Source organism: Eleutherodactylus coqui, chromosome 7, assembly GCF_035609145.1.
Source record: "Eleutherodactylus coqui strain aEleCoq1 chromosome 7, aEleCoq1.hap1, whole genome shotgun sequence".
NCBI classification, from domain to species: Eukaryota; Metazoa; Chordata; class Amphibia; order Anura; family Eleutherodactylidae; genus Eleutherodactylus; species Eleutherodactylus coqui.
This window is the reverse complement of record NC_089843.1, coordinates 147,709,959-147,722,899: the sequence shown is the minus strand read 5'-3', so window position 1 is coordinate 147,722,899 and position 12,941 is coordinate 147,709,959. Positions and strand designations below refer to the sequence as shown.

Here is a 12,941-nt window from a genome sequence, read left to right as displayed (position 1 = left end):
GCATGTATGTTCTGTTATATGCTAATAACACGTTTGTATTGCCACTGCTGTAGCAGAAACTACTTTATGGGTACTGCTGGTTTTATATCATATTCAGTTATATGGATTATGCCATTCCATCACAAAGACACATCGGCCCATCTACAATGGTCGTCATTGGACAGTTGAGCAACAGAAGAACATTATATGAAGTGATGAATTGCGCTACTCCATCTATAAATCAGATGGATGTACCTGGATGTAGAGGATTCCTGAGGAGGGCCTTTTGCCTCAGTGTGTTGTGCCAACAGTTAAGTATGGGAATGGTTCCCTTATGGTTTGGGGATGGTTTACATGCCATGGTCTTGGTCCATTAGTTGTAGTGGCAAGAAGCATGAACAGAGAGCTGGACCTCGACATTCTACACAATAATGTCCTGCTGACAATGCAGCAATACTCTGGGAATGGCTATCAATGCTTCCAACAAAACAATGCTTCTTGTGCCAAATCCAATGCTGTCTTACACTGGTTTGAGGACATGAATGTTCCACGATTCGACTGGCCTGCACAGAGTCCCGACCTGAACCGTATTGAACATCTTTGGGATGAACTGGAATGTTGGGTTAGGAAATATGAACAGCATCCATCTTCTTGAAAGAACTTGCCAGACGTTTGGAGAATGAATTGAGGGAAATACTAGCTGATGTGTATCAGATGTCAGTGGATACTCTCCTAGCATACTTTCTAATGTCATTAGGGCAAAGGAGCCCCAATAAGTATTAACATATGGAAATAAATACTACTTTCGATTCTTCCTCAGGTGTCCAATTTCCTTTGGTAGAATAGTGTACAGTGCAAAAGTTTTGATTAAACCCGAGTGCAAAAATGCTTGTCAAACAAAACACAGGTATTTAAGTGAAATAAAAGTTGGTATGTATTAAAACAGCTAATGCAGTTTATGGTGTTGAAAAATGACCAAACCGTTTTAGAATGTGTTTTTCATCATGTAAACAGATGGGAAAATGTTCAAAAGGGAGATAATTAGATTTAGCTTCTATTCCCCAGGATAAAGATTACAAATATGCTTATTTGAAACAAGTCAAGGCTTTGTGTTTAAGGTAATATAAAAGGAAATAACTTATCTAAGCAGCCTATCAGAAACTCAGTTCCCATTCCAGCCAGGAACCTTGAGACCTCCTGAGCACTAAACAGATTGAGGGTCATCCATAAAGGGCAAGAACATATGACAAAAGCATGTCAGGGTATAAGTAAAGGTACTTCACGATAGCAAGAATTGATACAGACTGTGGTTTCAGAGGATGTGCTTTTCTCTGCCCTTTGACATAGCATGACATAAAGGAACTTAGAGGAACCCGAGTCTTATATTTTATAAGTAACAGAAGTGTCTCCTTATTACAGATCTTAAAGATTAAACATTTTTACATTTCTACTAATGCCAGAAGGTTCAGATGTTACTTCCAATTCCACTTAGTGTCATCGATAATATTATCATGTTAATATTACGTCAGTTTAAAAAGTTTAATCAGTCAAATCTCTTAAAATTAGGGCATTTATCAGAGGATGTAAGAACAGTAAGATAATGGATGCTACTAAAAACCACTGAAAAACTCATAGAACTTTCATTCCGTTAGCAATAGGAGATCTGTGTGCTAATAAGTAAGTGCTATTTGTTGAATGGTATGAGATATCATGTAACTACATAGAACCATTAAAAAAGCATCACCCATTAAATACATATCAAAATACATTACTGTTGCCTGTTCTTTATGCACGGCCAAATGACTGGACCAATCTGCACCAAATTTGCCATATAAGTAAATCGGGCACTTCCGAAGGTTTTAGAGCGTTTTTCAGCTCTCTTGAACCTATTGTTCTCAACACATTAGCAGAAAATGCTGAAACTCCACAGAAGACTGAGGCTCAACTTCAGTCACACACCAACAACAAACAGTTACAGTCACTTCTCTGATTGTCTAGGACTCCTACTGTATGTCAGGATTTGAACACAGCCTCTGATCGATTATGACCCCGTCTATGTACTGTAGTAATAAACAAGTCTGATTAGAACTGGGCTGGTTGCTCAGTAACTGCTCAGACCCTGCTGTCCTCTTCCTAACCATGACAGACACAGAGACCTTGTGTACTGCAGTAAACCAACACATCTAAATATACACATCAAACACATATATTATATATATATATATATATATATATATATATATATATATATATTGAGGAGAATGTGCTTCACATACTGTATATGTGTTGTGGTAACTTGGGGGTTACTCGGACATGGGGGCCACCATCTGCTCCATCAAATGCAGCAATGAAAAAAGACTTCGGCAGCAAGTCGAAGTCTTTTTTCATTGCTGCATGTGATTTTGGTGATAAGGATCCATTCACCTGTTTCTTTGGCTACTGCATAATCTATGCCCAGCCCTTGGAGGGATATACAATTTGTTCTGCTGGCGACCTGCTTTCTCTGGAATCTGCTCCATCAAAGATGGATTGAACCACTCTCATAGAGATTCTGGACAACCGGATCTCTTCAAATTTCTGGCGTCTGACAGCTTTATTGCACATATCACACACTGCATATACACCTGAAAACAATACTTCTGGGTTTACAAGCTGCAGTATCCTTGTTGCTATCCCCCACCAGGGCAACTAGGGGGCATCCTTCCCTGTAAGACTCACAATCTGGTTTACAACCTGCAGTGTTCGTGTCACTATCATTACCTTGGATATCTAGGGGGCGTCCTCCCCTGCCAGACTCATGGACACAGTAGCTGTAGCTGCCTCTGCAGTCTCTTCCCCTGATTTTCAACCGGAAACTCAATGTTTCTCGAGGGTTTAACGCCTCCAGACACACCCACAGAGCTGTCCCTATTGATTAGCACACTTTCAAGTGCACAAAAGGCCTGTTTACAGTCCCCCTGCAGACCATTCTGTGCACTGTATTGCCACAGTGTATAAACTGTGTTTCAGGTTTCTTGGACCTACCGTTCTTAACAAATTCACAAAAAAAAGAATACAAGTGCAAATAATAAAGGGGTTGCCCAGTTACTGGACAACCCCACCTCAATAGGACCGACCCCCTCTATTAAAATAATAAAATGAACTATACTTAGTCCTCTGGGGTCACTGAGATCCAGTGTTGTAGCCTTGCTGTGGTCCCAGTAATTATTTTGACAGATGATGTCACAAGAAATCAGGTGACTACTGCAGTTAATGAGAGGTTGTGTGTCCCAATCCTGAACTCCTGGCATCATGGCATTTAGAATGTGAGCATTGATGCCAGGAGAATGAGCTGTGATGCTGCAGCCTCTCATTGCTTGCAGGGGTCCTCTGATTTCCTATAATATCATCTGTCACATCAATCACCGGGACCACAGAAAGGCTGCTGTATTGGATGCCGGTGGCCACAGAGGGCTAAGTATAGTTTATTATCTTAATACAGGGGATTCTATTGAAGCAGGATTTTGCAGTAATCGGACAACCTCTATTATTAAAATCTCTTTGGGATGCCACTGTCCAGATGCCAAGTTTCTGCAAATTACAGCCCAGCCATGTTTCTTTACTAGCTTGATACTGAATGGCTGCTATTTACACTGAGCGATCAGCAATCTGCTCATTGTCCTCCTTTTATGCAGCATAAACGATGGACGATGAGCTGGACGATGAGTTGAACGATGAGCAATGAGTATAAATAGCAACCGTTCAGTACTGAACGTCCGCTATGTTAAGTAAATGGAGAGGAGCGGGGGGAGTGCGAGGAGAGAAATTTCCTCCAGCCACCCCACTGTGAGACAGTGCAGCAGCACGAGAGCAATTGTATGTAGGGACGAGTGTAGGGCATCGTTTGCCCCACATTCGTCCCATCTAAATGGGCCTCAACTGAAATCCACTTATAATGTCACAGCAGCTTATTTGGCCAAAACCCACTGGTGATATCACAGTAGTTTACTTAACTGAAGCCCTTCTCCCATGATGTCGCAGCACTTTTTTTTAACTAAAAAAAAACACTTGCCTGACTGAAATCTGCTATTGATGTCATGGCATATTACCTGACTGAAACCCAGTTGAATCATGTTAAAATTTGTGGTCCATTAAAAAAAGTATGTGTAAGAGTTGATTTTTTTTGGTGGGCGTGGTGGGGCCTGGAATGGGGAATGTATTTCTAAAACCCATTAACATAGGTATATTTTCACATTTTTTGCTGACTGAATGCAGATCCATTGAGTTAAATGTCATGGTAACATAGTATTTTAGGCTGAAAAGAGACTTGTGTCTATCCAGTCCAGCCTAATATCACCCCCTTCCCCATGTGTACCCAGAGGAAGGCAAAAAAAAATTAGATAGAAGCCAATTTTCCTTATCTTAGGAAAAAGCATTTCTTCTCAACTCCAATCTGGCAATCAGAATAATTCCTGGATCACCGACACTTCTGAAGTGATTGTTGATTATATAATATTGTATTTCTCAAGAAAGGCATCCAGGCCCCTCTTGTACTGCTATAGTGAATTCTCCAATACCACGTCCTCAGACAGAGAGTTCCATAGTCTCACTGCTCTTACAGTAAAGAACCTCCTTCTATGTTGGTGTAGAAACCTTCTTTCCTCTAGATGTGGAGGATGCCCCCTTATTACAGTCACAATCTTGGATATACATAGACGATGGGAGAGATCTCTGTATTGTCCCCTGATATATTTATACATAGTTATTAGGTCTGACCAGTAATTTGTAAAGAAGAAGACAACGTTCTCGTCATGTGTCCCTATTAAAGATGAGCGAACACCAAAATGTTCGGGTTCGCGTTATTCGAAACGAACTTCCCGCGATGTTCGGGTGTTCGTTTCGAATAACGAACCCCATTGAAGTCAATAGGCGACCGGAACATTTTTGTATTTCGCCGATGCTCGCTAAGGTTTTCATGTGTGAAAATCTTGGCAATTCAAGAAAATGATGGGAACGACACAGCAAGTTCTCCTCTGCCACAGCTGTAACAGCTGTGGCAGAGAAGAACGATGTTAGCCCATTGAATTCAATGGAGCCGTCAATACAGCCGACTCCACTGAATGCAATGGGCTGCCGGCGATCGCGGGATGAATTGTCGGAAAGGGGTTAAATATATAAGCCCTTTCCTGCAATTCATCCAGAAATGTGTAAAAATAAAAAATATATATATACTCACCTGGTGCCGACAGACGGAGTTCAGCGCGGCAGGCTGCAGTTCTCCTGAACTGCTCTGAACAGCTGTGAGTAGTATTCAGCAGCCGGGGATTTAAAATCCCCGCCTGCTGAATAAGATGCCTCTGAATGGTCACAGCCTGACCAATCAGAGGCCAGCCCTCACTCACACCCATTCATGAATTCATGAATTCATGAATGGGTGTGAGTGAGGGCTGGCCTCTGATTGGTCAGGCTGTGACCATTCAGAGGCATCTTATTCAGCAGGCGGGGATTTTAAATCCCCGGCTGCTGAATACTACTCACAGCTGTTCAGAGCAGTTCAGGAGAACTGCAGCCTGCCGCGCTGAACTCCGTCTGTCGGCACCAGGTGAGTATATATATATTTTTTATTTTTACACATTTCTGGATGAATTGCAGGAAAGGGCTTATATATTTAACCCCTTTCCGACAATTCATCCCGCGATCGCCGGCAGCCCATTGCATTCAGTGGAGTCGGCTGTATTGCCGGTTCCATTGAATTCAATGGGCAAACATCGTTCTTCTCTGTCACAGCTGTTACAGCTGTGGCAGAGAAGAAGGATTTGTCTTCTATATGTTCTCAATGGGGTTGGCGCTGCTGCCGCCGGCCCCATTGAGCGCATATAGAAATGATTTCTCAGGGAAGAAAGTTAAAGTAACCCGAACATCCGAACATCGTGTGGTGTTCGTTACGAATAACGAACATCCCGAACACCCTAATATTCGCCCGAGCATCAAGCTCGGACGAGTACGTTCGCTCATCTCTAGTCCCTATGCCTTTTCTATTGCAAAACCATTATCCTATTTGCTACCTGACACTGGTTACTCCAATTAAGCTTACACTTAACTATTCAAACATGCCTTTTTTATGTGTACCGGTTGTGCTTAATAAACATGTTCAGTATTAGAGATGAGCGAGCATACTCGTTAAGGCGATTTACTCGAGAGAGCATCGCCTTTTTCGAGTACCTGCTGGCTCGTCCCTGAAGATTCGGGGGGGGCTGCGGGGGGCGGAGGGGTGCGGGGTGGAGAGTGAGAGAGATCTCACTGCAGTATTCACTGCATTTTTTACACATATTGTAAGACGACAATGGGTAAAAAAAAGTAACATTAATTGGTCCTTCTTGCGTTGTGAAAAACACAATAAATACAGAACACTGACATGAAAAATTAACTTGAACACCAAAACGCACATACGCATGTGCGTTGTTTACAAACCAAAATTGCTTATGCCCATGTAAATGAGCTCTTAAAGCAACAGACTGGCCATGAGGTTGGGAATGGCAGTGCTGGACCAATAGGAATATGCCTAGTTTTTTTTTTTTTTTGTCTTTCACCCCCACACTATTACCAACCTTTAACAAGTCACTCAACCTCTTTAATGGAACAATTTACTTTGTACAACAAATTCTAAATCTAAATCTCTCTCTTTGCAGTGGAAGGACATTTTTTTCCTGGGAAAGGCATTCATTATGAAAATGCATCAGCAATTTTAATTCCATCTATCTGCATGTAAGTTTCTTTAATTATATTTTAATAATACCAGCACTAAAAGAATTAGAGTGCATTATAGCATAAGTGCACATACATTATACTAGAAGGGAAAAGAAATCTGCTGAGGCTATTTTCCCATTTCCTGTTATTTCATACACATAGATATATGCATATGAATATAGGTAGATACTATGCATAATATCTGGACATGTCCCCATAGAATAACAAATGCAGATCTGGCCACTTTATTATGCATGCAGGTTACTTGTTGCAGATGTACAGTGGTAAGGTAGTTAGCATGTCTGCCTTGAAGCACTGGGGTCATGAGTCAAATTCCTGACAAGGAAACATCTGTATGGAGTTTGTATGTTCATGTACAGTTTCCATTCGCACTTCAAAATACATATCGCAAAGCTACAAAGTTTTGAACAAGGGAGACAACTTTTTATGGCAAACATTTCAGCCTTTTCTTTACATTAGACCACACCCCTAAGTGACCCTCATAGTAATAGTGCCCCTCAGTGACCCCCTCACAGTAATGGTGCCCTACAGTGACTCTCTCACAGTATAAGCATACCTCTAAATAATAGTCAGCTACCAGTTCTACACAGTGATAGTGATTACAGTGCAGTTACCTCCAATGATCACAGGTGACATCTCCTCTGATGAGAGTTAATTACTTTCCCTTTTCTTCTCTATTCAGGTCCAGACTATCATGAAGAATTCTTCCAGCCACAAGTCATCTCTGGCCTGCCCATGAGGAAGGAGTCTTTCTGACTTTGGTACATGTCACCCTGATCGCTGTAATAAACTTCTACTTGAAACCATCCTGATGAGCTTAATCTCACCAGCAGCTTCGTGTCCTCCCTCCTTCAGCTTTTAGTGTTACAAGTAATCTCTTCACATTCTCCTCATTCTGCTGCTAATCCCAATGCTCCTCTTAGTGCCCCCCTATAGTACTAATGCCCCCCTATGTGCTTCACAAAGTAATAGTGCCTCTATGCAGCAAAAATATTTGATGACGTCTATTTTTGTTTTTCTTCTTTTTGGGTCCGGACTGCTTTCAGCCCTGACTCATCTCTGCACTCATTCTCCACCCAACCAGTACCAGTATTGCCCCTCTCACTACCCCAATAGTCATTGTGCCCCCTGTGGATAGGAAATAACTTGGTACAAGCCCTTTGAGACTCATGTACACAACTGTCTTGCAGTGCATGAGTCATATATTTAGAGCAGAGGACTAGATTGGATTCTGTCATGGGAGAAAGCTTGGGTGTTTATTGCAATAAAGCTAATTGTTGGTGAGCAACATAGATAAAAAGCTGCAATGGTGGAAAAATATGCACATAATAACACTTCCGCTGTTAGACTACTGCATTGTCAGTGTGATGTACTTTACATTCAGCACCTTCCAACATATCCAAAAAGATACAGGGTAATTATTTGCAAGTTCCTGTTCAACTCAATTAACTAACTTAGAGATGGGGCTTTTCCAAGTTGTATCTGACATCAATCATGTTCTTCATTTCTACAAATTTGTTACTTTGTTCTGTGGATATAATTAGAGTTGAGTGAACATACTCTGCCGAGCTTGATGCTCGTTCGAGTATTAGTGTAATCGATGGTGCTCATTACTCGAACGAGCATCACGCCGTGTTCGACCCCGCCCCAGTTTTTGGCTCCTCTCCACTGTGACGTGCCTGTTTTGGCCCCTCCCCACCGGGACGCAGCGCGAGCGTCAATGGCAAATTTTTTGGCTGGCAGGCAGGGGGAGAGAGAGAGAGAGAGAACACACGAACCAAGAAAAAAAAAAGCTCGGGACCCGGCGTCCCACAAAATGCTCGAGTCTCCCATTGTAGTCAATGGGGTTCATCACTCGAGTAGACCTCTCGAATTTTCCAAAAAGCTCGACTCGAATAACGCGGACCCGAGCATTTGGGTGCTCGCTCATCTCTAGATATAATACCGCTTGACATTCTACAATATGATTCTGTGGTAGCATATGAATACACATATTTGGTACAGTGTTACCCAATATCCCTGTACCTCATTTAATCACATCAGTGGAACAGAAACCTTTCTACTACTTGGATGATTCAACTGGTTTTCATGGGTTTCATGGTAAATTAGCTGTCTTATCATATACTCCCGTTGCACACGTATTGGCGCTTTCTACTGCACTTTCTGCACTGCTGGGATTATTCACATCGGCAGGGGAAACACCTGTGCCATGCTTTAAAAGGCTGCACAGCCTCATTAGTCCCCTATGTTTGCAATTTTCCCGCAAAATTGCGCAGTTCATTGTGCGCCCCCATAGACTCCTATGGTGCCTTTAGTACACAAAAGTGAGAATGAACCCATTGAAAACAATGGGTTCTATTCTCTGCGATTTGCGCTCATACACGTTTGTCTAAAGATGCGCTCATAGAGGCAAATCTTCCTTATATAAGACAATGGTGATGGATTTGGGATCTGCATTAAAGTATTTTAGCCTCTACTGGCTACGTTATAGGAAATTAAATTTTTCAATTTTCAAATTTTCATGATTCAAGTTTTTAGTTTTACTTATCTCTAATTGGCAACATAACTCACTCTATATGTTCTGTATGTTTAATATTTTGAATTGTCCAAGTAACAATGGGGCCCAATGTCCGCTCTTAGAAAACAAATTAATATGGTAGTTTTATTACAATCATGAATACTTTATACGTTAATTTCAGTTAGGCTGCCTTCACATCTGCATTGGGGATTCCTTTTTTCTTCTCCATTCAGGAAAGGGGAATCCCCTGGCTGAACGGCTCCATTTTATGATGGAACCAAACAACGCAGAATAGATCCCATTGACTATAATGGGGTCCATTCAGTTTTCATACAGCTGTCCAGCATTTTACCAAAGAAAAAGTCCTGCATGCAACACTGTTTCTTCTGGTATTTTGTGCCGGATCTGCAACGGAACCTCCGACCACAAGTTCCAACACAGATGTGAAGAAAGCCTCAGGCCTCCCTCACACAGGTGTTTGCAGAAACACAGCGTTTTTCAATGCTGCGTTTACTGCGGTTACAGCAGCGTTGTCGTACATTTTTGACAACATTTTGGCTGCGTTTTCAGCACAAAATGCAGCGAAGGATGCTGCAGCAAAAATCAGTACTCTGGCGTAGTCTGGGTCCCTGCCGCTGCTTTCCAGAGCTTCAGACACTTGTCTTTGCTGACAGAGGATCTTTTGCTAGTGACGGGGTTTGAAGACCCCGCCTCCAGCAATAGATTGCTCTGATTGGCTGAGCCCGCTGAGTGTCAGCAGGCTCAGCCAATCACAGCCAGTGCTTCTGAACAAATCAGAGAAATCTCTTTGGGAGGCGGGGATTTCAATCCCCGTTACTAGCAATAGATGCTTTGTCGGCTTGACAAGTGCCTAGCAGTTTGCCTGGAGCTCCGGAGAACAGCGACAGGGACCCAGATGGCGCCAGGTAGGTGAGTATTCTTTTTTTTAAGGTAATGCAGCTATATATTTTACATATATTATATATAAAAATAAAAATTTTCTGCAATCCTCAAAACTGAGTATAAATTAGGATTATTCATTTTATAGGCTATAAATCCTCTCAGGTGAAAATCTGATTTGCTTTTTAGTACTAAAACTCTAAGCTGAGCATCTGAATTTCAGTAATATACAAGGAAGAGGATATAAAAATGTAGTGTAAATTCTCTGCACTTGGATAGGTGGGAAATCGATGCCCGACACTCGTCCCCACACATACTAGCTCTGGGGCACCTCACTCATCGTTCATTGTAAATAGCAGCCGTTCAGTATTGAATAGCCGCTATGTTAAGTCAATGGAGAGGGGTGGGGGAGAGCGAGGAGTGAAATCTCCTGCAGCCTTCCCGTTGGCCACTCTGTGAACAAGCCAGCGATACTAGCTAACGTGCTGTTGCCCGACATTCGTCCTGTCTAAATGGGCCTTCACTAATGTGACTGCTTGCCTGTGTAAATCTGTTTACAGTTGTCTCTCATAATTGTGATTAACAACTACCGTATTTTCCGGACTATAAGGCGCACATAAAATGCTGAGATTTTCTCAGAAATAGAAAGTGCGCCTTATAATCCGGTGCGCCTTATATATGAACCCGGTTCATACAGGATCCTTTACCTCTATCGTGGGCGGCATACCACAGCACACACCATGCTCCTCCCCCCCCCCCCCTGTTCGCAAGTCAAACAAGTAGTAGTATGGAGCGGGATCGCGGGTGGATCCCGCTCCATACAACGTCGGGTGCCGGCTGTTCTTACAGCGGGCACCCGGCGGCAGCAGTTCCGACGAGCCGCGCCGCTTGTCAGAACTGTTAACACTTTAAATACCGCTCTGACAGCGGTATTTAAAGTGTTAACAGTTCTAACGAGCGGCGCGGCTCATCAGAACTGCTGCCGCCGGGTGGCCGCTGTAAGAAACAGCCGGCACCCGACGTTCAGGGGGCCCGTACAGCGTCCCACGATGAGATCGCGGGACGCTGTGCGGTTGCTAGGCAGCCGGGGACCTCCTGAAAGGCCCCAGGGCTGTCTATGCAGAGTGCCCATCTAGCGCACGACTTGCTAGGCGCTCTGCATAGACAGCCCTAGGGCCTTTCAGAAGGCCCCTGGCTGCCTAGCAACCGCGATCTGACCGGACAGGCTTCTATCAGGCTTGATAGAAGCCTCTCCGGCCCCTGCACAGCACTAATGTGCTGCGCCTTATAATCCAGTGCGCCTTATATATGAAACAGGATTGCTTATAAGGCGCTCATAGAAAGTGCGCCTTATAATCCGGTGCGCCTTATAGTCCGGAAAATACGGTAATATTTTAATACTAACTGTTGTCTCCAGATGTCAGTATTGTGGCAGAAACTAGGCGAAGGCTTACATGAAGAGTTGATAGCAGAATGTAAATCCATGCTTAGGTGAAGCTTTATAGTATTTTGTAGGATCCCTGTTACTGAGGAGAAAAAGAAGAATGAAGCTGGAGGCATTGAACAGTTTCCCAAAGAAGAGGCAGGACCAAGGGAGGCCTCAGGGGAGTCTGTAAAGAATGCTGCAGAGAGACATCAAGTGCTTGCAGTAAGCTTCCATTGACTTCAATGGAAGTAATCTGTGTGGAGGCCACATGAAAATGGAGCATGCTGCAATTTTTGCTCCATTGGTTTAAATGCCGCGGATCGTTTGCGCGGGACACGATCGTGGATTCCGCAGTTGAAACCCGGTCATGTGCAGGTGGCATTAGCTTGCACCATACATTTCTCCTGCAGCATTGAGGGAATGTAGTATTACAGGATGGCCAGTTACATAAATGGCTGTCTTGCAATACAAGGACGGCACATGGTCCACCAGAACAGGAACTGCTCTTACAGTTTGAACCTCCATTCCAGCCATAGAGGAGGATTGCAAGAGGAGGACTCTACTCAATGATGTTTACATGCCTGAACAGGGTATATGAAGCAGGGTTTCCAACTCGGAACAACCTCATCTTAGCTATGAATGTGGTTCCTGACTTACCCTTGTGTGCGTCCGAATGTGCATCTTCAACCCATCATTCTTACTAAAGGCTTTGTCACAGTAAGGACACTGGTAGGGGCGCTCACCTGCAAACAAGATAAGTATCATAATTACCATATGGACAGAAAACACTGCTCCGACACATCAGGAAAGCACAGCATGTCTACATCAAAGGAGGTACATTCTTGCAGCTTGAGGTTCATGTTCATTTACAAAAAAAAGTGAAAAAGAGAAAAGATCTGAGCTTTTAAAAACTTCATATAAAGAACAAAAGAACACACTGGCTACACGCTGGGCTGGATCAAAGCGTCTCTTCCTGTTGCCTGATGTTTGCTAACAACATATGAATGCATGCAGCGATATACTAGGCAAATATGACAGTCGAGTAAATTATTATCCATTTTGTTGTGGCAATTTTTGTAGCTTTTTTTTAATTTGGTGCTTTGATATACTTCATTCTTGGGGGGGGGTGCTAACAGCTCCACACATCTGTTGAACATTTCTACCATCTGGATTGGAAACATCACATTTAATTACTATAATCAATTTCTCGTCCTGTGCTATATTTAGCTAAGAACGTACATCTACTCAGAGACATCTTAGTTTTAGGCAATGAAGAAAATCATGGAAACCAAAAGGTCAGAGCAATTCTAATTGAAATTGTTTAGTCTAACATACATTGGAGAAATGCATTTCAGGTGAATAGCTTATTAT

The 12,941-nt window shown here is 42.8% G+C and overlaps 1 protein-coding gene across 2 annotated transcripts in view; it reads right to left on the bottom strand.

Moving 5' to 3' along the window:
- The window catches only part of PRDM5 (PR/SET domain 5), a 182,121-nt gene that overhangs the window by 29,874 nt on the left and 139,306 nt on the right, over positions 1-12,941 (bottom strand). For both annotated transcript variants that reach the window (XM_066573807.1, XM_066573808.1), the window contains one exon: positions 12,228-12,313. In XM_066573807.1, coding sequence (XP_066429904.1) covers positions 12,228-12,313 — 86 coding nt within the window. The remainder of the gene's footprint in view (positions 1-12,227; positions 12,314-12,941) is intronic.